The sequence below is a fragment of the Mustela lutreola genome, chromosome 12, assembly GCF_030435805.1.
Source record: "Mustela lutreola isolate mMusLut2 chromosome 12, mMusLut2.pri, whole genome shotgun sequence".
Taxonomy (NCBI): Eukaryota; Metazoa; Chordata; class Mammalia; order Carnivora; family Mustelidae; genus Mustela; species Mustela lutreola.
Window position 1 is genome coordinate 71,496,824 of NC_081301.1, and position 26,179 is coordinate 71,523,002.

The window sequence follows — 26,179 nt, forward strand, 5'->3', positions numbered from 1 at the left end:
GACACCCTAGCTGCCCCTCCACAAAGTCTTACTCTGTGCTCAGAAACAACTGACCCCTCAAAATCAGACACGGTCCATGCCCCACCAAGCCTCCATCTCCTAGGAAAAGGCCCCCACTCTGCATGTGTTCCTAGGTGACAAGGGATGACCGTGGAGGGTCATCCCAAGTCTCCCAAATCTTTTTTCTGGGCCTCTCACAGGTGTCCCTGCCTTTCAACATAACAAAGACCCATGTGACCCATTTCTCTTCACCTGGAACCCAAGGCTACTCTGCCTCCACCCTCTGCTTTGGGAGGAACAGTTGAAAAGAGCCAAAAAAAAAAAAAAAAAAAAAGGGCGGTGGTGGGGGGGCAGACCTGGGCTCTGTCTGATCTTAGGCCAGCTCTCCAGCCTGGGACCCAAAGCTCTTGGGGCCTCCATGTTCTCACGTGTAAGTGAACCGCTGGCCCTTGAGAAGCTGCAAAGTCTTCCCCTGAGTCCAGCATCTCTGTCCCATACAACCTCCCAAATAAAGCGCTGAAGTGAAACTCGAGTTGTTCAACTTCCCATGAGACATGTTCCCCCTCACTTCCTCTCTTGCCGTCCAGCACCCTGCAGTATTCAGGACCTCAAGCAGCTTTCTTAACACCACAGCGACTAGGACACTCCGCGCCAGGTACCTGACTGACAGCTCCAGCAGGTACTTTAGAAGCTCCCTAATCCCTGAGGCTAATAATACATTATATGTTAATTAAAAATTTTTTAAAAAATTAGAAGCTCCTTGATGGTGGCAATTACATTTTCTGAAGTTCCCGACCTCTTAGCTCCTCCCCATGTGCTGTGCGGCAGCATCAGACCAAGAGAGATTTTCATAGATCTAAAAGCCATGTTCCCTTTATTATTTATTTATTTTTGAGAGGGAGGGAGAGAGCAAACACGGGGTGGCAGCAGGGGCCGGGATAGAATCTTAAGCAGGCCCCACACTCAGTACAGAGCCGAACACGGGCCTCCACCTCACAACCCTGACATCAGGACCTGCGTCGAAATCAAGAGTCAGGATGCTTAACCGATTTGAGTCACCCAGGTGCTCCCTCATGTTCCCTTTAACATTTAGAAACTCAACGTGACCAACACTCATTTCAGAGAAAATAATCATTTCACAGACAAACCACCTGTACTAGAATTCACTTTTTGTTCTGAAATAAATGTAACACTGCGACCCTGTCTAGAGAAAGGTGACAGAGGTAACTGGAACCTTCGCTTCAACTGGCCAGGCCCCGCAAAATGACCAGGGAGACCGAGACGTGTCCCATATTAAGTGGCTTTCAATGGCTGGGCATTTGTATAAGCCCTACCAGCCTTCAAAGGAATTTCGTATCAAAACAGTTTGGCCTAAAGGTGCAAAAGCAATGACGTTCTGAGAGTAAGAAAGGTAATGGTCTAAAATGGAGCTTTGCTAGACTACAGTTTACAGCCAGAAGGGCACTTCTGAGAGTTTCCAATCTGGACAAACTGAAGAGAGACGCTGATGAAATGCTACAGTAGCTCTGAGAAGCAGGATGAGTCTTCTAGAATAAGTCAGAAGACAGGGCATGTACAGAAACTTGTAAAAGTACTACTACTACATTTGCCGGGGACCAAAGAACAGGAAGAAACCATGGCTGAATTTTGTTTTTTAATTAGGAAATAAATTTAAGAGTGTTTTCCTGTCTCAGGATCACAGGGAAGAAAAACCCAATGACTGGTGTTACTGTCCACGTCAGAAGGTAATCAGCCTTTCACAGGCACTAAAAGAGGTGGCATAAAACATATTAAAATATTTAGTACATGCCAGCTGTCTTAGATAAGTCACCTCACCTAACTCCCACAAAGCTCTGGTGAGGCAAGGATCTACCCCCTTCGACAGGACGACAGACAGGTACTGGCTCAGTCAACAGGGACCACCCCCAAAGCAGACAGGCCAGTGTACGGCACAGGAGCACCTTTCCAAGAAGACACTAGCCCATCTCCACAGAAAACAATTGGATTTCATCAGACCAAATTCCGAGAGGATAAGAATGGATCACTCAACAAAGATCAAAAGACAGCCACACCCAACAAGACTATGAGGACAAAGAGGAGTCTGAGTCACAGGGAGCCAGGAGTTGGAACAAAAACAGGCTGCTCTATTTCCAACTGATGCGTGAGGACTCTAGGCTCAGTGACTCATTTGGGAATCTTGGGCAAGACATTTAGATTTTCCAGTAACTGCTCCACTGCCTTCCGATCTATAAAAATGGAGGACAACAGCACATTAGGGGACACAGAAACTTTCAGATCCTCACAAGAAATAAAAGCAACTACGTGGAGAAAGCACGGTTCAACTCCCATGAAAATGGCTAAAATAAAGAAGTCTGACAATTCCAAGTGCTGACAAGGAGACAGAGGAACTGGGAACCATAGGCACCACTGGTAGAAATGTACTATGCTACAGCTACTTTGGAAAACAGCTGAGCAGCTTCTTGGAAAGCTACCCTACCCTATGGCCAAGCCATGCCAGGCCTGGATATCTACCCAGGAGAAATATGTCCGCATGAAGGAAGTTAAACACTAGTTATAGTAAGGCAAAACTGCAAAAACTCCAAACATCTGTCAACCTCTCAACGGAAAAACAAAATGCAGCACATCCTCACAATGGAATGCTACCTTGTCACAAAAAGGAACAAACACCGGGACATGCAATACTGCCGAACCTCAAAACGGGGTGATAAATGAAAGAAGCCAAGTGCAAAAGGTTAAAGTGTGTATGATTTCATGTATAGGAAATTTCCAGAAAAGGCAAAACTCTAAAAACAGAAAGCATATTAGTAGTTGTCTGGGGCTTAGGGGTAGGGATAGGGATTGACCTCAAATGGACACAAGGGAACTTTCTGATGATGGAAATGTTCTAAAATTGGACTGCGGCGATGGCTGCACAACTGTGTGTCTTAAAACTCAAGAAACTGGATATGGGTGCATTTTATGGCATATAAAAGACATAATACATAAAACTTGGTACAGCTGCTACAAGAGAGAATCAGAACCACTAACTTCTGTTGTGCGTGGGAGCACTCAGCGACCTTTACCATCACTGTTAGGGATCACTGTTAAAGCTGTGCCTTTAACACTGAAAACTAAAGGTCCTGTAGCTGATAATTAAGGAGAAAAACTCAGAAACCAAATTTGTGCATGAACACAAACCCAGAGCTGTGACTGGCTTCTCTTCTAGATTCTTCCTGCTATTCCTCCTTGACGGAGATCATGAATTTTTCTTGGACACCAAATGAAAACTGCCACAGAAAATGAACTCTATGGTTTTCAGTTACAAACGAGGTCACAAAAAAATGACAACTATTGCCTTTTCTATGAAAAGATCTTTTCCTACTTTACACGGTTTGATATTAAAGCAAATCAGTTTGTTTTCCTGCTTCATATATATATGAAGTCTGCACCTTCCCATACCTATGATTTAGAATTTAACACTCTGAAAAACAAACATTTCTTGATTGACAGGAAATGTAAAATGTTAAAAGGATTTGGGTAGGTGCTTAATGCCATTCTGTAGTCCACCTGGTGCGTCTATTTGTGCTCATCAGCAGAAAGATAAAAGGGGTGTATAATTATTTTTTAATAACTTTTTTCTAAAAAACAGAGGTCATGCTAGATCTGTGGTGCTGAGAGTAAGTGGGATGCTTTTTGAGTGACAACATTCCAAAATCACAAGAGGAATCTAAAGGTCTCTAGAACTTGCAGTCACCACCCCTAACTCTGAAATATTCTCATTTCCCCTTTTGCCTTGAAGACCAAATGTTTAGGGAAGGGACAAAAACCCAAAACTTAATGCAAATCAAAGGGAAAAAACAGTGAAAGAGGCTGAAAACTTTATACATCCTCAAGCCTAGAGGTAGCTTGGTAGGCTTGCTGCAGGCCTCTGACTGCACAAGAGCCAAAAGGAAATACTGATTTCCCAGTTTCGGTATGTTCTCATGAAGACGATCAGAATTTTGAGAACTGAAATGATGGTATCCTCAATTCTACAAAATAACAAAAGTTGACTAAGCTGGAATTATTTGCATCCTGAAATCATCCTGGAGAAGACTTATGGAAAATGCAAGCCCACAGTGAGAGGACTCCCTTTCCTTACAGAGATCCAAGATGCTCTGTATACACACCTGTTGTACCACTGATAGAGGCTGGATTCAATTCTGTTTCCTACTCTATACAGTTTTTTTACATTCAACTGTAAACTGTTTCAGGACTGTTTTCCATTCATTTCTGTACTCTGTACTCCTTATTCAGGGCTTAGTATGTTGTGGATATGCAGTGAAGTTAGTAAATAAATTGTTCAAATAAATACAGAATTTAATACGGAATGTGTTATACATGGAATTGTAGGCAGTATTGTATTTCTAGCCTTGGGTTTTCAAATCATCCTGATTTGTGTCAACAGAATTTCTATGATAGGTTCCAGCCTTACATGCAAAACATGGATGAACTTATTTTTAAAAATCACATATGCAAATAAAGCCACTCATGTTATTTACATGTATGTCAGTCAAACCCTTATCTTGCTTTCAAATCAGGTAAAAGCATTAAAATGGATTCAGTTAATTCAGTTAACCAATTTCCCACCATAACTTCCAGGCTGCATGTGTAAAGGGTTGTTTTATCCAAACAAGGCCCAGGCGTGGAAACTCGAATCCAGGGTGGCCTCCGGTAAAACGCATCATATACTCATGTCCTTAGTTTATGCCATACTGGTTTGAATTTACTTATCACATGCTGCTTTGGAAATGATCTTTGATATGTGTGTGTTTTATCTCCAATGGCTAGAAATGACATCTCCTGTTACTCTGGTATGTTCCAGCAGCTTCTTACACAGGTCTTATGTATAACAAATCCAAGAAGACATGCTGGCTGATTAGAACTGACTTGGGTTTTCAGTTTTCATTATCTGAAAAACAGAGTCCTTTAATTTTTTTCCTGTGTATTGTACTGTGCACAAACCACGATCACGTAAACCCAGTTTTGTGTGGGAAGGTAACTTATTTTGGGCAAGAGGGTATGAAGAGTAAAATGGAGAAGGAGTTTTCTACATGAGAGACTTTCAGAAAGCACCACTGCTTTTAGGCCAGTAGTTCCCATGCATGGGCACAGAAAGCCTGTTTACCACATGGAATCAGCGGGCGTTTATATACCGCTAAGATGTAGACAAAAGACTTCAGAAGACCCACTTCAGATTTCTCACAAATATAAAGCAAGTCAAATCCAAGTGCCCATAAAATGAAGTACTCTAAATTTTAAAGTTCCTAACAACACGGGACTTTGAAGAGTAATAAGGAAATAAAATAAATTTAAAGCACTTTATATACAGTATCCTAGCTGGTCTTCAAATCCACTCTCTTGAGGTTACCACTATTCTCCATTTTACAAATGAGGAAAATAAAGTTCAAAAGCCAGTTGACAACTGGGAAAATTAAGCCACAATGAGACACAGTCAAGGAACATTTTTGGACTTTAAAGAAAAAAAAAAATCTGGGTATCCAGGAGCAAAGACCAGGTCGCTCTGAGGGAAAAAAATGAGACCAGCAGAAAGACAATGGAGTAACACGCTCAAGATATTTAAATAAAGAAAACATGAATCAAGAATTTTACATCTAGATGAACTGAACTTCATGGAGAAAGAGCACAAACTTAAAAATATGCAAACACTCAAGGATTACAGTTGCCCCCATGCTCTTCCCGAGAAATCTGCTCTAGAAGTAACTTCAAAAAACCAAAATCCCTGATCAGTTGTATGAGGGTGGCTGATAACATTATAGATTTACTTGCAGAATTAAAATTACTTTATTTTATAAAGCATATGATAGTTAGTATACAATGTCTACATGCTGGGGCGCCTGGGTGGTTCAGTGGGTTAAAGCCTCTGCCTTCAGCTCAGGTCATGATCCCAGTGTCCTGAGTCCTGGGATCAATCCCAGCATCTGGGTTCTCTGCTCAGCAGGGAGCCTGCTTCCTCCTCTCTCTCTGCCTGCCTCTGCCTGCTTGTGAGCTCTGTCAAATAAATAAATAAAATCTTTAAAAAAAAAAATAATGTCTACATGCTATGATATCATAAATCTAATACAACTACCAAAAAAGGGAGGAAGTGGGAAGAACATATAAATAATACAGTTTACTGACCATGTTAAAGGTATTTAGTTGGAAGCAAAAAAGACCTATTTCATGTCACATGATAAAAAATAAAGAGAGGAGGAGCAAGAAAAGGTTAATATCTAACTTCACTAGTGCTCACAGAGGTAAAGCAAAACACAAGAGGAGAAAAAAAAGTGAAGAAAGACCAAAATGTATTATTATGTCAAAGTAACCATTAGAACAAAAGTCCAAGCCATCTAAATAGAAAAAATGGACGAAAGAAAAAAAAGTATCATAAAACTGTATGAAAGAATCAAGACCAAACATACGCATTAATTTTATAATTACTGTTCATTGGCTTAACTGGCCTTTTAAATGAAAGGATTTTCAGATGAAAGCAAAAGTGACAAAATCAAGGAGCACACAATTAATTAGGTGGCAGAGTTGGGACCACGGTCAGGCCTTCCTGGCTCTGAGCTCTCTTTACGGAGGGATGAACAAGATGACCCATGGCAACTGAGACAGCTCTACTGAATGTGCTTTCATGAAAACTTCTGTCATCAAAGAACAAAATAAATAAAAGCTGGACTGTTACAACTTCTTAAACACATAATAGCCAGGTATGACTTAATAAGGTAAGTACCATAAGTGGGATTCATTCACCTAATTCATTGAACAACTACTTTTCGAGGCTGTGTGTGATCAGGCCCTTCTCTAAGTGCTAGAGATACAGGCTTGAGTGTCCTTTTTGCTGTATGCTGATACCCAGAAATACAAACGAAATACAGGTTGGCTATACCTGAAGATATAGTGCCTGCCTCCTAAAAGAGAAGATGAATGGAAATGGTAACAGGCCCTCAACTATACTGACACCGGTAGGTGCTACTAAAATAATGCAGCTCATTAGTGCCAGATGATACCAGGCACAGAGCAGAAGTCATTAAAATGCCTCAGATGAGAATAATTGCCAAGTAAAACATTCTATCACAGGAACGTAACTAATGCTTCCTATAAAAGTAACTAAAAAGTCATGAAATTGTTCTCTGCCCGCCTCCCCTTTCCAGCCAAACTCGTGTTTTATATTAAAATGGCTTTCATCTTTCATGGCATAGAAGAGCTGCTGGCTGCTGGCATTGAATCTGCTAAAATCAACAACAGTGTAATTATCTGCACACTTTCAAGTGTTTTCAAAATACTCGCCGGGTGGGATTTTCCTCATTTAGAAATGTATGCTTTATGCTGGTGGTCTAGGACTGTCAATGGCTTGGGTTAAAAAAAATTTTTTTTTAAATCTTGCCCAAAGCACTCTTTTCTGAAGCAATTATTTAACTTGTTTAGACCTCACCTACTGCCAGAGCTTCTGCCCTGGTCTATGACACCCTCACGGCATACTGCCGGTCTGCGGTACCACTTTAAGGGCGCATTTACATGAGCAGATACATGCAAAGCACTTAGAACAGTGCCTGACACATGACAAGTGTCAGCTATTATTATATTAATAGTTCCATTCAGATTCTTTTTAAAATACGTGAATAAGTGTGTGAGGGTAAGTGGATGACTATACTTTAATTCTCTGAGTTGTGCTAGTCGAAAATGGAAGGGATTTCAGTACACTCGTAATTCTTAGAATATTTTATATAAACGGCGGACTCTTAAGAAAATAAATCTACAAAACAAATGAAAACTTAATGGTATAAAATCACACAGATCAGACTTCCTTCCTGAGGCTACCAAAAATACATTTTATCAGCAATTCTTCCTTGGTCCAGATTAAAAAAAAAAAAAAAAAAAAGAAGGGAGGGGGCAGAAAAAGCCAAGATCTTTTGAGACCAGATCTAACTTGAGACCTGGGTACAGAGAATTTGATAAATTATGTATTTGCTAGAGATTTACAAGGAAGAAAGGGAGACCCACAAATAAGACCCAGTTCTAAATATTGCAGCAATAAAATAACGAATTGCATATTAACAGCACTGTAATTACTCTTTTTGTTTGGTTTCTTTGTAATTACTTTTAATAAATTACTCTGCCTCTCCCCATCACTCAAGTAAGTTGTCATCCAAAGGCACAATCAGTACAACACAGGACACAAAGCCATTCACAGATAGGGAAGGCGGCTGGTGCCTCAAGAGCAGTGACTCATTAGAACCCATAAAGCTTTTCTATAGAGATCAAGTATCAATGAAGCTATTGTAAGCGATTACAGCTATATAAATGTAGACTAGTTATGAATTCTCACAGGGCAAGAGCATTTTCAAAAAGAAGCAAGAGCACCAATGCCTGGGAAACCACTCAACACCAAAGCTGCCTCAGTTGCATAAGAGAGGCTGCCTGAAGCCTACCATTCTGCTGAATGTGGGGTAGATCCTATAAAGTGAAGGGACCCTTGGTTCAGCCCTCTCTAAATTCATCTTGTGCCATTTTGCCAAGCTTTGTATCCTGACAGCTCCAGAGTCAAGCCTAACACCGTGACCGTCTGCTGTCACAGGTCCAAATAAGAGCCAGATAATTTTTATTAGTCTTAAATCGTTTTCCAGAAATCATAAACTTAATATAAAACAGATCTTTGTCACAAAAGACAAACAGCAGTAAAGCACTTTGTTAAATAGTTTAAAATTTGTACCTACCTTTAACATGTTGAACATTTCAATATTAGAATTGCAGTAAAAGCATTTTCTTCCAACGTATAAACATTTTAAAAGCAGCAATAAATGTGGCAAAATGCATAAACCAAATTGGGTTTTATACATAATTTTTTAAATCCGTAAATTATCATTCATACCAACATGATCATTGCAGTTCAGAATCAAACGAATGGAAAAAGCAAATGAACTAAAAGTGAGAGAAAATGCTTCAGAATCTAGGAAGCATATTATCACAATGAAAACAGTGCCCTCGTTTGTTTTCTCTAAGACTCAGAAAGCAGAATTTATCCTTTGGCTCCAACTGAAATGGCCATTAAATATGATATGAAGTCCACATTTTCACAACCTTTTTTCTAGATCTTTGTTCCGCTTGATATTTCAAGGAAAACTTGACCAAATTTTTAACAATTTCGTGCTTTAAAAAACTATTTTTCAGGTTCCAGCAGGAAAGAACAATTAGGTTACTTTAAGGGGTGCTTTTGTTAGAAACCATTTGCACCTCACCTAGTGTTGCTTATAGCTAATCATAACACAGGCCAGACATTCACCCTCGCCAAAACCACTAGCTTGGAAACTAACACATGTAGGGACAGCCTGTTAATAGTAATAGCCAACCTTGTTATTACTGAATTTTCAGTGTTTTGAAAGTTTGCCAATGCATATGCGTGACATCATCATATGTACTTGACGATGACCAGAAATTAGTATCTTAAAATTTATTCTCCATACATTATCACATATGCTTCAAATAGGATTTTAGGTGCTTCTTCTGAATCTCAAAATTGGCATTTTCTTCTTCTAAAGGAATCATATGCCATTCATATATTTTCCTCAATATGCAATTTGTTCTTTATACTACAGTATTATTAACCCTTAAAATAAAAAGTAAGATTTAAAAACTTTGTATTTCGGGGCGCCTGGGTGGCTCAGTGGGTTAAGCCGCTGCCTTCAGCTCAGGTCATGATCTCAGGGTCCTGGGATCAAGTCCCGCATCGGGCTCTCTGCTCAGCAGGGAGCCTGCTTCCTCCTCTCTCTCTGCCTGCCTCTCAGTGTACTTGTAATTTCTCTCTGTCAAATAAATAAATAAAATCTTTAAAATAAAAAAAAATAAAAACTTTGTATTTCATGTGTATTTATAAAAGTGTATTATCCCTTAATCTTTGAATGTGATGGATAATTTGCATTTATCTTCGAATAGTTAAAGATAAAAGCAGAAAAAAAATTATGTTCCTCTTCTAAAACCAACAGCCACTCAGCAACATCTAATAACATTATTTTTAAAACACACGCTATACAATTCGCTGTTGTCACCACCATTTTTTCACTGTCCCTTGAGGAGCAGGCCGATCCATTCCTGTTCATGTTCTCCTGGCTTTTCTGTCGCACAAGTTATTCAAACTAAATGAAAGGAATGTGAAACACTTAAGAAGAAAGACTATCAGAACGTAAGGAGAATACACCTGAGGACCAGAGGCAAAAGAGAGGTGTTTTGTCATCTGAAATGAAGAAAACAGAGACCAGTAGGAAGGAACTGAGTCGCAGCACTGGAAAGGGGGCAAAGATGTGAAGAGAAAAATAAAATGAAAGTAAATGCCAGAGAAGACAAAAGATGTGCCAGGCAGACTGATGTAGCTTCAGGAAGAGGAGAGCTGAAAACCTATAAGCACAGCTAGCTACCTGATGGGTGAGGGGTGGGAATGACTTGCACAGTAAGCAGAAGAACCTGGAAGGGCCAGGAGAACATTTTAAATCACTTCTCCGCGTGGTACCTCTCACTCACCCCAGTTTACTTTATTTCATTATTCGTTATTTTAACCCACAGCTGAGAACAGGGTAAGTTTGTTTTGCTTCCCCTTCTGAGTTCACTGAAAAACTCAACCCATAGATCAGCCTGTGCTGACCACTTAGCACCTTCGTGATTTTCTTTAAGGGGAAAACAAATATCTCCTGTAAGATCCCATTCACTACCTCTAATTCCTCGCCCCGTTGCCCGCTTCCAGACTCTGGCCTCGCACCGCTGTTCTGTTTTCCTTCCTCAGGCAGCTCAGACGACTCTGCTTTCCACAAGTCAGTAAATACTGGAGGAAAAATGTTCCTGCCCTCCCACAGTTAAACACAGACTAGTTAACCAAGTTCAGTCATCTGGGCTGAATTCTGCGTGAGCCTGAAAGATGTAAACAGAGACTGGGAGGATGGAGGAAGGGCAGTGTGCGGGAGAAGTGGGCTAAGAAAACCAAGTAGGCAAATACAAGCAAGGGACAGACTGCAAATTAGGCCTACCAGAAATGACTAAACTAATTTTCTTATTTTACAGTAAAAGAAAATGAACAAAAGCGAAAATACCACAGTTTTATTTCAGTGATTAAAAAAAAAAAAAAGATAGTGGATGCGTTAAAAAGGAGAAATTGACTAATCTGCTTCTACTTGCGCTGTGGCAGACATTTAAATACATTTATGAAACTCAACAGTGAATTTCAACTACTCAGATTCCTACTAATAACAGGTTCAAATTGTAGCAAAAGGTTAACAAATGACCTCGGTTTAATTACTCATTACCACACAGAATTCGATCTGTACTTCGGAATAGACACTCGGGCAAACAGGGGACGGCACCTCGGCCACCAGCTGCAGGGTGGCTTCTGTGCCTTTCAGAACTTGCTCTAATGCCCTTGGTCACTGATCACACTCCCTTCCACTCTGCCCTTGAAAATATCGCATGCTTTGCCTCCGAGAGCTCCAACCCCTCTCCTGGATGCAAAAGAGGCAAAACGGGGCAAAGGGCTTGGCTGCTGGGCAGAGCCAGGAAGAAAGACTGGACACGCTGATAATTAATATTCTCTGATCCAACTCTGAAATATCTTATCTTCTGGCCCTCTCCACCTCCTCCCTCAAAGCTAGTCAGCTTTAAGCTTCACTCCTTGAAAGAAAGTTCAGCTCGTTGGTCCCAACCTACTTTATTTCTGTATCCTCTTTAAAACTGCTGCCCACATTTTCTAAGAAGAAAAGCCAAACGTGCACCCTAGCTCTCATACACAGCCTCTATCGAGAAGAAAGGCTCAGCAAAGAACCCCATTTTCTTGGGAGGTAAAATCCTCAGTGCCCTCCTTCTCATTCTCAGAAGGCAATGCTCAGATCGTGGGTGTCACACATGTGGTTCCTTCAAGTTCAGATGTTGAGTGATGGCACCTAGTAATCCACAAAGGTAGTGGCTTCCCTTCATTCACGCGTGACATATTGTACATCTGGGTAACCATCCTTTTTGGCTTAAAAAAATAAGAGCCAGAAAATCTTCTTTTGAAATAGTAAGCAAGCCATAAAACTTTTCCCTTCTTTGGACATTTTATGATCTCATTCATCACCTCACGGACATTTTTTAAAACACCTGGAGCATGAAAGTTAAACAAACACAACCTACCATGGCATGCCGAGGTATGGTCAGAAAACTCAAGTATATTCAAAATGAAACCGTTTTCTATTACTGTTTAACTCAAGTGACAGATATGACTGTTTAAAAAGGTAGGGCTGTGGTACCGCTTTTCATGCACTGTCTCCCCTACAAATGACCAGGATCCTAGGCCAGTTCTTTTCCCAATTCTCTTAGAAGCTGCCCTTGGTATCCTTACGTGCACTCTGAAACTTTGGAATCACCTTCATTATGATGTGCTTTGTGCACATTCTCGGACGCTGCAATGCCCATACTAAGGCAACACATCAGAGAAGTTGGCAGCAATGCTATCAGCAAGAATTTGGCTTCAGAATCAGGAGTGATTCATCATACATTCTAGCAGCAGAAAAACAACACACATCTATTTTAATCCTTTGGTGCTATCAAGAATCAAAAAACAGTAATTAAGTAAATGCAACAAAAATCGTACCTGCTCTTAACACTGGTAAAACATTATTCAGAAAACAACACATAACTTACCTTATTTCATAATTTTTATTACAATGACGAATCAAGTTTTAATTTAACACAATTTCAGGAGAAAATAGGTAATCCAAACTTCTGCAAAGTAACATACTGAAATTCTAAATTTAGAAAAACAAATTTCTCATTTGCTTTACAGTAAATAAAATCCCTTCCTAGTGTTTCAAAAGAAATCCACTTCTTTCATCTCCCTCCGTTTTTTAAGATTACTCTAATTTAAAATCTAAAGGCTAAATGAGTAAGTATGCCACTTTATCTATCACAACCAGAGAAACCTGATATTGGGGGCAATATATTCAGAACAGCCCCCTTTTTATAGGTACCTTAACAACTGTCATAATAACTACCAAGGGATCTAATAAAATAATGGAATCCGCTTATGCTCTATTTAATGGGTATAAAACAGATATCCACCCTGAGTCATTCTCTTACTCCCTGAGAATATAGTATGTCCATTATTAACATTATCAACCAATATTTCTGAATAACCACCCACATTTATTCGGCTTACTGGACACCGAATTAAAACTTAAAAAATGCTACTCTATTGTTACCACCAAGTCCTCAGGGGCGGACGGGGAGATTTCTCAAGAACTCCACCCAGTGCTGTCTTTCGGGGACCCTACCTTTTCAAACACTTCTTCAGCCTCCCTTCGTTTCCGTTTTCGGGGTCTCCGGTTCACTCGAATCCATTTCTCGACCTAAAGTTCAAAAACCACAGAGCAATTTAAACACGACGACGAGTCCTGAGGGCCGTCCCTCTGCGTGAGAAAGAAACGATCGACAGCCTCGCGACGCTGCCTTCCCGGGCTTCACCTGGGAAAGCCACAAGCACCTTCCGGGCCCGCCGAGATGCCTCAGCACCGGGGACCCAAAAGACGCGCGCGTGTGCGGCGCGCCGAGGCCGTGACCTTCGCCCGGGCCGCTCCCTCCGGTCACGGGCCCGGTCGGCCACCCCCGCGCCGGTGCGCGCCGGAGCCCCGGAATGGGGCCATCTTACCCACCGCTGTCGCGCGTCGGCGCCGCGGGGAGTCCGCGATGGGGAAGCGGCGTCCGACCCACCGCCCCAGAGAAAGAGGGAGGGGAGCGCAGGGAGCGCGCCTCCCGCACTCACCTCGGTGCTCACTTGCCGCGCGAGCCCGCACTCCGCCACGGCCTGGCGCTCCCTCTGCAGCGGCTGCGGGGGAAGGGGAAAGAGTCAAGTTTACCCCGGGAGCCACCCCAGCCTCCCTCCCCCGCGCCCCACCAGCTCGGCGCGCTGACCCACTACCTCACCCGCGGAAGGTGAGGGTAGGAGCGAAGGCCCCGCCGCCCGCGCCCAACCAGCGACCGCTGCCCGGTCGGCCCGCCAGAGAGCCGCGGGCGCGCGGAGCCCGCAACACCTAAGGCGCAGCGCGGGCGGCGGGGCGGCGCGGGGCCGGGGCGGCGGCGCGGGCGGAGGGCGGGCGCTGGGGCGGGGGCGGGGCCTGCCTTAAAGGTATAGGCTGACGCTCCGTCCTCGCCGCAGGTCGCCCCCGCCCACGCCCCCGCCGGCGCGCCGGCTATTTTATTGTTCTCTTTACGAACGTCTTTCTTCGCTTCTCCCCGCGTCCCGCCCGCGCCCGCGCTCCCGCGCCCTCCCACGCGCGGATCGACCTGGGCGCGCACGCCTTACCTTTCCAGCCCCCACCCTCTCCGCTGGCCCCTGCGGACCCGCGCAAGGGTTTCTCCGCCACTATGCGATCAACAGCGTGGCCCGGCCGCAGGCGACAGGGCTTAGCTAGAGAAGCGCCCCCACCCCCGAGGCTAGCCGAACTCCCTCTTCGGGTCAGAAACCTAAGTGTCCAGATGGCCTTCGCGGAGCGGAAAGGAACTTTCCTAGTGGATTTTTTTTCCGGGAATGGATTAGACGCCATTAAGTAGACGTTTTCCAGTGGCCCCTCCTGACTCCGGGACGGTGGCAGGTGACCTCCCGGGAGAGAAACCCGGAGAGCGTAGAAGGCGCACCGCCCGCGCCTTGACGGAGCCTGTGCGCTCTAAGTGCCGTAGGCGCCGCGCGCACCCTGCCCGCGGACCCCCACAGCGACTGGGGAGAATTTAAAAGGCGACACTCTGTCTTCATAATTAGGGGGATAGTTTCCACTTAGTTTGTAAAGTCTGCCATGCTCCAAATTTTTCCTCAGACACCACTTCTGCCCATCCGCGTGAGAAGTTGGCTGAACCAGAATGGGGGTGAGCACTTGGGGAGAAGAGTCGGGTCGCACTCGCGTTTGTTGATCTTGACTATCCCTTTAACTTTATCGCATTTCTTTAAAGAAAATCTGTCTTGCCCTCTCTTTATTGCTACTCCATCCTTCTTTCAAGATCAAAAGCTTTAGATCAAAGCCAAGATCAAACTCACTACTTTAAATAGAAGCAACTTTGCCACGGAGTATTTTACACAAAGAGGAGCTTCTTAATGGAGACATCAGAGTGGAAAACTTGATTTTATCCCTTCATCCCATATTCATAACTGGACTACTTAAAATTACATCGATGATGCACTTATAGGTTCTAAAATAAACAACAGGTCTGCTCAAATGGGGAATTCTTCACTTAAGTTTTTGTGTTTCCAGAATACAAAAAAAAAAAAAAAAAAAAAGGTACTTATAGAGTTAGATAGGCAGATTAGCCATTTTCTATTATTATTAGGTAAGGACTATGAAATGCATGCTCATTTGCTAAAGATTTTTTGAAGTGGTATCAAATCTTTTTATATATAATGTACAACTATCATATACAATTTTTCCACTGCAAAACAAATGCCTAAAAGTAGTTAATGCCTTGCACATCTCCAGTACACATACAGAGCTAGATAAAAATTAAAATTATGGAGTGGATTATGTAATTGAAGAGCTATTTACTTTCAAATTGAAATAAAATCCCGAACTGTTTGAGCTTTCCTGCTACTAAGAACAGTTCCAGAATCAATAGAAATCTATCACTGATAGACACTTCCCTTTACCCACTAGACTTTTCTTCCTTGGGAATTCACCACCCCTAAGAACTCTGATAAAAACCTTCCAATACTTATGTACCAAAACAGCATCCTGCTTAAATAGACCTTCCTTAAGTATCTTTTTTGTTGACTTATCAACAATTTTTTTAACATGTAGCCTAAAAAGAAACAAAAAATAAAATAAATTCCAACAATCCAGTAGTGGGAATAGGAAACTATTGAAAATTAATCATATACAGACTTCTATGAAAATCTGTTATTACAGATGGATAGTTAGTATTTGAAGGCTTGTTTTTCACTGTAATTCTCATCTGATTGTAGTCTCAAATACACACACACACACAATTATTCTTCACACTAAAAATCCCATTAAGTCACTGAAAAGATCTTAGGAATTGAGACCTGGGAACCCTGTCTTACTGCCAATGACAGTCTCCTTTCTTCCTACTCTGTAGCTCATGGAGAACCTAATGCTTTCTGGCAGAAGCTGAGCAAAGGAAAGAATCCTACTGTCACTCTGCTACTGTGTGTAGGTGATAAAGCTATGGTCCACTCTAATTTCCTCCTAACTCCTCTCCTTTGTAGTCCTGCACCTTCCCACCCACTGCCACAATCCATCCTCCACTGAGAAGCCAGAATAATACTTCGAAAGGTATTTCAAATGATATCACTTTCCTTTACCAAGAATGAGCTTTCTCTTCTCTGCCAGGCTGGCTCCTACTTATTCTCTAGTTCTGGCCTTGAACAACTCTAGAAAGGTCTTTCCTTACTCCCCATTCCAAATTATTTCACCCCCACTATTCCTTCGAATAGCATCCTGTTTATTTCTTCTAAATTGCTTACACTTTAGAGCTATTAAAAATTATTTTTAATTATGAGATTTTATTTTTTAGAGTAGATAACAAAAATTTATACAAAAAGCACAGAGTTCCCATGTGCCAACATAACACAGTTTCCTCTATTACTAACATCTTTCATTAGGGTAGTATGTTTGTTGCAATTCAGGAACCAATATTTGATACACCATTATTAAACAAAGCCCATAGTTTACAGCAGGGTTCACTCTGTGTTGTACAGTTCTATTACACCTTTTTTAAAAAAATTATTATTAATTTGTTGAATGTTTATCTCCCCAGCTGGACTTTAAAGTCCAGGAAGAAAGAGATCCTGTCTCTTTAGTTTTTGATTTTTATCAGGTTAGTTAAAATACTGCTGGCCATGGTAGATGCTAAATAAATGTGAACTAAGTAAATGGAAGCTATAGGAACAAATGACTGAATGAATAGCACATGAAATTTCAAGGGGTAGAGTCTCAAGATGAAGATCTAATTAACTCCTGCTTGTTTCTCCACTAAAATACCTTATTTTGTAAAGAGCAAAAAGTTGTGCCCTTTTTTTTTTTTTTAAAGAAAGAGACTATGGGACATCGGTTACATTGCCAGGGTACTTCCAAAATTACCTCTTTAAAAAAAAAAAAAAAGTAAAAATAAAAATAGAAATGAGAAATAAAGATTCTTAATTCCCTCTTATATTAATCATGAAAATTGTATTCCAAAATGCAGTGTTTGGAGCTGAGTTTGATCTAGAATGAAATAGTAACACATTTCAAAATTATCGGAAAGATACATTTTTTAAAGATTTTGTTAATTTATTTGAGAGCAAGAGAAAGCGTACACAAGCAGGGAGAGCAGCAGAGGAAGAAAGAGAGAGCAGGCTCCCCACTGAGCAGGGAACCTGACTTGGGGCTGGATCCTGGGCACCAGAATCATGACCTGAGCCAAAGGCAGACACTTAAGGGACTAAGCTACCCACGTGCTTTATTTTATCAGGAAAATATTAATTATTTTTATTATGTTCAATATAACCTCCACACATTTCTCCTTTTGCCTGTCTAAATCTTCCTTTCTTCATGGGGTAGCCCCGATAAAGGTAGGGTGTAGAAAAACTGGAGGAAGAGTACTTATTTAAGGAATTCTGTGGGTGCCTGGGTGGCTCAGTCGTTTAAACATCTGACACTTGATTTAGGTTCAGGTCATGACCTCAGGGTGGTGAGATCCAACCCCCCAAACCCAACCAACTGGGCTCTGTGCTGGGTGTGGAGCTTGCTTGGGATTCTCAAACTCTTCTCCTACTGCCCCCTCCCCAACAGAATGCATGCACACTTTCTCTCTCCCGCTCTCTCTCTTTAAAAAAGTAATAAATAAAAAAAAATAAAATTGGAATTCTGTAGCCAGGGATGGATACTCTAATAACTATCTTTAAGAAAGTGGTAAAAGCACTTTAAAGCTATCTTTTAAAAACAGATGTTTTCTATTTGAATTATGTTTTAAAAAATGTTTCGTCTAATAGAGATGCAAGTTTTGAAAGGAAGTTGCTTTAAGAAACTTTCTTGTCAATGCAGCTTATAATAGCTGAAAACACTTCAGAGGCTGAGGAAAATGCCATTGCTTTAGAATAAAAGCATTACTTAATCTAGTGGCTGGAGATTACTTTTAGAAAGAAAACCTTTTTCTTTCTTTCTTTCTTTCTTTCTTTCTTCTTCTTTTTCTTCTTCTTGTCAAGAGGAAATGACTCTTTTCATTGGAATATGGTAGTGATATCAATTTCATATTATTAATATGGACACATGCTTCTGCTTCATGGTGAGCTACAGTCCAGAGGAATGAGAAGCAGCAGAACGCCTTCCTAGTCACCCAGAAAGCTGAAAGGGCAGACAAGAGGAGCCCTTTAATTAGTCCAAACAGCCTCGGATGGCAAATTACACTCCCCCAGGCACAGGAGAGGAAAAACTATCTGCTATATGAAGTCAGAAGATCTTTTAATATCAAACACTATAGAGAAGTCCAGAAGCTTTTGCTTGTTTCAGAAGGGCTCTATAGCCAACATATATTGAGGGTAAATTAAAAAGTAAGCACCTATACAAAACTGGAAATAAAATCAAGATTAGTTTAAGTTGCAAATAATAACAAGGAAATAATCCTGATTAGGGTCAACGTTCTCAAATTCTAGGCCTTTAAATTTTGCTCTACCCTTTTAGAAGATAACATTCCTTTATGATATCTTTGATTTTAGAAAAAATTATCATTTCTATTATTGACTATTTTGTGTCTGTGTTAGAATAAATGCCTAATTCTTCTTTCTCAAGAGGATGTTGGCCCTGCTAAATGGAGCCCTTGGTGGAATCCTTATAAAGCATAGTTTTCAAAAAAGGAAATCCTTCCCGCATTTGTTCTGCCCTGAACTGGCTAAGAGAACCTCTTCCTCTCAGGCATCATAACCCCAAACTCACTGTTATTCAGAAACTTTTACAGAGTCTGCCTGAGGGAACACGCTCAGTTCTTCCATTTCTAGATCCCCTCCGAGAATCTGATGAAGCATTAGCTATCAGCTTTTGGCTCCCTGGACAGAAATACACCTACAATCATTAACAGTCCCCTACTCCCTTCTCACACACGCATCAACTGTCAGGAGGTTTACAGACCTTCCTGACTGCCCAAACCCCTGCCCTAGATACTCTAAGATCCTCTTGGATTAGTGCAGACCACCATACCGCTGGCACAGGATGACGTCTTACTGGTGCTCTGTGAAATTCCTTTTATCACATTATGTTCTGGTAAGAAGCCATCAACCTTTATTGAGGTGCATTATAAGAAACAGTCCCATAAAACCCATCCCAGTGTTTACCGTAAGGATAGTTTCAGAGGATTGTTTATTACATTAAATAGTAATTTTCTGAGAGGCCCCACAGGGAGCCTGGTATCAACACCAGCAATAGGGGGACTCAGGCACCTGGTTTATTTTACCTCATGAACATTGCAAATTGATCCCTTTTCCCTCTTCTAGAAAATGCTGTGCCCCTACATTAAACCAAGCATAAGAACTTCAAGGGGTGCATATTGTATGACAATTTAATTCCTGGCACCATCTTATTTTCCTACTATTATTTTCACATTGCTTTGTTTTTTTATATTTTAATTTATTTTTATCACACTCTATCTTGCTTTAGAAGCTGTCTTAACTCCATTTTGGGCAAGCAAGAGTATGAATAAATAAAAATATTCTGGGTTTATTTTTTCTTTCTTTAACTTTCTTTTTCTTTTTGGGGGAGAGTAAGGGGCTCTGATAAAATGTCATGGTTCTAATATTTCTCTCCATTAAAAACACTTAGAAGTGAAGCACAAAAGGTAAGGACGTATGATTATGCCCTACTTGTAAAATTCAAGGAAAAGAACTGTTGCAAAACAAAATAAAAGTAAATACAATATTATATAAACTTGGTGCTAAACTACAATAAAATGTTAACCAACCAAGTATTTTACTTCTTTTGATATCAAAACCAGAGAAAATAGGTTCTGACCTCGGGAACAAGAATGTAAACTAGAGACAGGTTAGTCACTTAACAAGCATACTGAGAGCTTACTGCAAAACAGAGCACTAGACTTTGTGAACACAGATGAGTAAGCCACCATCCCTGTCCTCAGGACACTCGTGTGACCAGGCAGTAAGCTGGCAAAGTATAAGCAGCACACGGGTAGTGTGTTGGGTTTGAATCCGGGCTCGGCCATATATTAGTCACGTGATCTCTCTATGCCTCCTTTCTTAGAGAACTGCGAAGATCCAGGCACATGCGATGTGCTTACGAGGCAAGGCAGCTGTTATTTATCAAATTCTAGAAGCAATGCAACATTCTAGAAACTGGAGGGAAGTGAGCTTAAGCCATAAAAAGTACCCATCTGCTATGTGTATCAGAGACATGGGACCTCAGAAGTGGAAGAAAGAAGCAGAGTGGCCAATTCTGTAAGGTCTCAGTGGTCCGCCAAGGGCTTCCACATACAGACCGCAGTTTGTTTCTCACACAGTCCCATTTTCAGGATGAAGAAACTGAGTCTCAGGGAATTTTCATTTTTTTAATTTGTTTGTTTTAAAGATTTTTTTAAGTAATCTCTACACCGAATAATGGGCTCAAACTCACAGGCCCAAGATCAAAAGTCACATATTCTACTGACTGAGTCAGCCAGGTCCCCCAAATTTCATTTCTTTAATACTTAATGTTGGGTGGTTCTTCGATCTCCAGGCTGGAAGTGCAGTACTCTTTCTACTCCAGCATGAGAGCTTAGGGAACATCTAGCATGACAGTCTTACTTTAAAATAGTTGCTTGTTATGTGGATCAGATCAACCTCAGATCAAAACACAGCCCATAAAATATTATCCCATACCATAAAAGTCTATTGCAACAGCCATTTCAGAAAACAGATATTGTACACCCCCTTCAGCACCTGTATGACTGCAATTCTTTACAGGAGCTTAACATTCATGGACATTCTGACCTTAAAGAGTTTCACAGGTGAAATACAAAGTTATGTAGGGGCGGCGTTAAATCAGAGGGTCCCCTGACTGCTTATTAGAATCACCAGGAGGGTTTATAGATCCCATTAACCAGGTGGCACTCCAGATCACTGAAATTCCCGTCCCAAGAGTAGGACCCTGCATCAGTCCTTTTTGAAGTGTTTCCCACCCCTAACTCTCCCCCAGTGATTCCACTGTACTGCCAGTGTTGAGAACCACCGGTTTAACGATCATTTTAATGACGACCCATCTCTCACAAGTTACTATTAAGACATTCCAGATGTTTGGGAGACATCTAAATTTCAAGGTCAATGCCACAGAGGACAGCCATCTATTAAGTTCTATTTCAATAAGTCTCTGGGTAAACAGCAGACACAATGCTGGGCAGAATGGGCTGCTGCCCTGACCCACGCTAGCAATTCCTATAGCTTACACCTAGGGATAAACTTCTGGGCAAGATTAGTTAAGTGTGTACACACACACACACACACAGACACACACACACGAATTAAAAAGAAGTGGAAGATCAAAAAAAAAAAGAAGTGGAAGATCCCAACACTAACCAGAAGGGAGGCAAGGATGGATGGATAGATATTTGAGTTTTTAGAGTTTTTTCCAGTTTTTCCAGGTTCATGGGTAATACAATTCTGGATCCTGAACAAAAAGATCCTTGTCTTTCAGGGAATCTAGAACCTCACATACATATGAGGTATTATTTCCCACTCATGCCCTGGACATTGTTCTAATAGACATTGTTCTACTTATGTCGATAGCTGCCACGGATTCCCTGGAAACAAATATTTTGCATTTGGAAGACTGCTGGCTGCAATTAGGGACAGTGTGTACCAATGGAAAAGACCCTTTGTTATTTGCAGAAGCTACTGTTCCACACAGGAAGCAACCCAGGTTGATCTTCCTTAGTGCTGCGCATCATGCTCTAACTAAATGGGCTTCCTTATTTAGAAAAACACACTACATTGATGCTATAGGAAAACTACTCTGGCAAAATGCCTTACAAAAGATATTAGCTACTAATTAGTTAAAAGTATAAACGCGGATGTTAACATTTCAGTAGCTTCAAAAGCAAATACTCATGTCTAGGTCCCTTTGGTTATTCCCTAAGAGGGAGTGGATACGGTGTCTATAAGTGCCTCCTGCTTCACGGTGCCTTCAAAGGAAGCTATGCATTGGGAATCTGGGGCCCTGGCATGTCTCTTCTTCTTTTTCCAGCATGTCTATTTTTAAAAACATTGGCACTCAGACTGGATTGCCTGTCATCTGGCTTCCCAAGAGAACCCAATGAAGTCACAATTTGCAAACAAGTACAATGGGCCTAAACCGTCCCACCTCTATTCAGAAGTAAGAACACAGAGAGTGGGGAAAGTAAAATCCACCCCAACTGGGGGGGGGGGGGTCCTGGGGAAGGCTGTCCCCAATATAAATAATATATGAGAAAGCTATTTTCCAGAATGTTTGTTCACCAAACATTTAAATCGATATAAAAGGCGTTCCAGGACGACAACGGGAAGGGCCAGAATTAACTGGTTGCTAATCTCTTTACTTTTTGTATGATGTTTCCTCCAGTAGTGGATTAAATCAGTGTTTAATGCTACACAAGCCCAGCTGTGTCCATATTAGGAAAGCCCAAGCTCACATCTCTTTCTCTGTGAAAAAAGGATCCGTCCTCCCTCTTTTGCTCTGCTTCCACCCCCTGCATGTGTAGGTGGGAGAGTAGGAGCTGGGGAATGTGAACTTGATCCAGCATTGATCAGCCAAGCAGCAAACTCTCATTGTTCTTTAGATACCAAACATAACTTCTCTCTGCTAGGGATAAACCCAGCCATTCTGCATACAACACGGCTTTTGTGCTCAGGAGTATGAGAGATGAAAAAGAACCACAAGAATATTAAAGCTTTATTAGACTCATCATAAACACCTACAGCCTTTGAGAATCTACCCAGTGAATTTATATCCCTATTAATATTAGGTATGTTAGACTCTCTTAAACCTACCAACCTCTGGTCATTTCTCTTTTATAATTATGGATTTCACTTTAAAGCATAGACAGCAGTTCACTTTAGCTTTGCTTTCTATTTGAGCATTTCTTATCTCACTGCCTTGCTCTCTGAGGTTCAAGGGCATTGGAAATCATGCTAACATACAACTAAATACGCTGTTGTTGTTTCTAAGTGCTGGCCTGTGCATGCGGTTTAACAAGCTCTGTACGAAGCCATGTGTCATGAGAAATACACAGTTCAGAACCTAGACCTAGGCACCCTCTGGTCCTTACCAGCTAGAAGCTGTGCAACGTTGGGCATGTCACACAACCTTTCTGGGCCTATTAGAAGCAGATGATGCTGTTTCGCAGAGCAGTGCTGAGGATGAAATGAGACAGCACATAAACCCAGAGGCACAAAGTAAACCAGGAGATACTAATTCCCTGCCTCTTATACCCCAGAAACAAAAGCCTGTCTTGTATTTTGAACCTATGCAATGACTTGTGGCATCATAACAAAAAGCATCACCTGACCACCACACAGATATGACACCTCTCATGGAGCCCACAGTGATATGGCATGGCCAAGCTATGACAGGCAAGTGACTGTCTCTTTCCAAAGGACCGGGGGACACAAGGAAGCAAATTCTCTTTCTCATATGCTTTACGATAAAGGAGATCATTCTGATTCTGGTCCCATCACATTCAAAACAATAAGCCCACTGTTGTCCTAAGAATATCAGAATTGAAATTTGATATTTCGACATTGTTTTCTGAAGGTACCAACATGACAGGCACTAGATACAAAAACATCTAAAATCATCTAAAATTTACATGCATTTAAAACCAATGTAATAATTAAAAAGAGAGAAGGCTTAAAATCACAAATACAGGGACGCCTGGGTGGCTCGGTTGGTTGAGCGACTGCCTTCGGCTCAGGTCATGATCCTGGAGTCCCGGGATCGAGTCCCACATCGGGCTCCCTGCTCGGCAGGGAGTCTGCTTCTCCCTCTGACCCTCACACTTCTCATGCTCATCCTCTCTCTCACGCTCTCTCTCTCTCAAATAAATAAATAAAATATTTTTTTTAAAAAAACCACAAATACAATTCTGTACAGAGCTACCCGACTTCCATGTTCTTGGATTTACCCATTTATAATTTTATTTGCTAGAAGCACTTATGCAAAACCCAGGCAGACATCCCTCAGTTATAAAATCAATAACAGTGATGAAGAAACACAATTTGAGGAGGACAGACTCCATGAGAACTCTAGAGAAGCCAACCTTGTAACAATTATAACAGAGAACAGTCTTAAAGAGAATGTATCTTTGGCTGACCGCATGGAAAAGTGACAGCATGCACGATGGAGGAAGAAGGGAACACAGAGAAGGGGAGATGGAGCCTCTGGAGGGAAGGCTGGAGGAGCCACCAGATGTGGAAGGCAACCTCTCTCCATGGAAATAGGCCATGGGGGGGTGAAGGCATTCTCTCTAGTCCAACCCTAGTATCACTTGTTGCCCAGGAGTCATGGGCCCCAAGTCTGATGTATTGACTCTGGCCTCCATTCCATGCATTTTCATGCCAGTAAAGTTGCTGAAATTAAGAAGTGAATTGTGGAGCTTTGGGGCATAAATAATGTCATACTGTAAGGTCGGGACTAATAACAACCAGGATGCCCTTAATGCTCTTTAAGAAAAACCACCTGATCTATACAGCCCTCGATGTGGTTTGAAATTCCCTTAGCCTACAAAGGAAAATATTTTTAGCATGTAGCACACTTTGTAACAGACATATAAATGTACCAAAAATACAATTTTAGGAAAGCATCTGGGTTTGATCATTTCTTGTTATACCTCAATGCCAAATAGGTTCTGCTTTCTCAATATAAGGAACATGGCAACATTCGGCCACAAGCTCTATAGTGATCACTGTAGCAATTTCTCCCAAACATTTCATTACTGGCTCTGCTTGGTTTTACTTTTTAAAGTGGCAAATAACCTACAGATTTAAATATAAAATCAGCATAAAAAATGAGGGGCTGCTTCTGGAGCATTTGGCCCCAATGTCTTCTTCCCCTGCTAGAACTCACTGGATCATCTGGACAAGAGACAAAAATGAGTATTTACTCTTATGTCCCAAAACGTATCCTAGAAGTAATAGTTGCCACTATCTGAGGTAAAGCGCATTTGCAGCTTTTAACGATCTACAGGCATTTCAAGGCATTGACAACCCAAGCAAAATTTTTTTCATCTCTTGCTAGTGGATCAAACAGGTTACTATCTGTGAATAATTGATCTGCAATAGAAGCAAATGCCTGTTCAATGATCAACCAGGCTAAATTCTCTTGCAGGTTGATTATTACCTGTGATTTCTCCCAATAATCTTTCATATAACAATTTTCCAGCTGAGGAGAAAAGAAATGCACAGACAAGGTTTCTTGATAAGTACCTTTGTAAAACACCACTCAGGAGGAAACACATGAAAACTCTTCCAATACCACTCCAAACCAAGGGCAAGTTTCCAGTCTGTGGGCAAGGCAACAGATTCCTAGGTTGGAAAGGGAGATACCTGGAGGAAAAGTAAAGCCAGACTTCCCTCCTCTCAGAGCAACCAGGCTCATCTAGATAGAGCGACACTTCAGCTACCAGGCATAGCATACAGTGACATGAGGCAAAAAAACAGCTCTGGCCTTCACCCAGGCCAACCCCCACTCATTCCCCAAAGAAGCAGTGAGGGTTCAGAGAAGGCAAGCGGCTCGCCCAAAGCCACACAGCTTCCAAAGACGCATCTAATATATCAATTACCTCCTTCATCCAATATAGGATTAAGATTGCAGAACAAAAGTTCACTACAGCATCCTCTGTGAAAACAGCAAATTGGGTAGCACACAACTGACTCTCCTTTCCCACCCAGCCTCTACTCCTGCTCTTTGACCTCCAGATAATGCGGCCTTGCATTTTATGCATCAAATTGTCTGAACCATACTTAGATATGGTAGTGGCAGTTATAAATAGATAGGATCGGAAGCAGAACACTGAGCTTGCAGAGGCCCAAGCTGGAGGACCAACCTGGAAGGACAGGGTCTTCTGTTGAATGAACTGAACACATCCATTACCAAGCACCATCACAGACAACTGCCATACAAAGATACGC

The 26,179-nt window shown here is 41.6% G+C and overlaps 1 protein-coding gene across 5 annotated transcripts in view; it reads right to left on the reverse strand.

Moving 5' to 3' along the window:
- The window catches only part of AOPEP (aminopeptidase O (putative)), a 333,964-nt gene that overhangs the window by 62,887 nt on the left and 244,898 nt on the right, over window positions 1-26,179 (reverse strand). For all 5 annotated transcript variants that reach the window (XM_059141103.1, XM_059141101.1, XM_059141102.1 and 2 more), the window contains 2 exons: window positions 13,820-13,882; window positions 13,332-13,406 (listed from right to left, as the gene is read on the reverse strand). In XM_059141103.1, coding sequence (XP_058997086.1) covers window positions 13,332-13,406; window positions 13,820-13,882 — 138 coding nt within the window. The remainder of the gene's footprint in view (window positions 1-13,331; window positions 13,407-13,819; window positions 13,883-26,179) is intronic.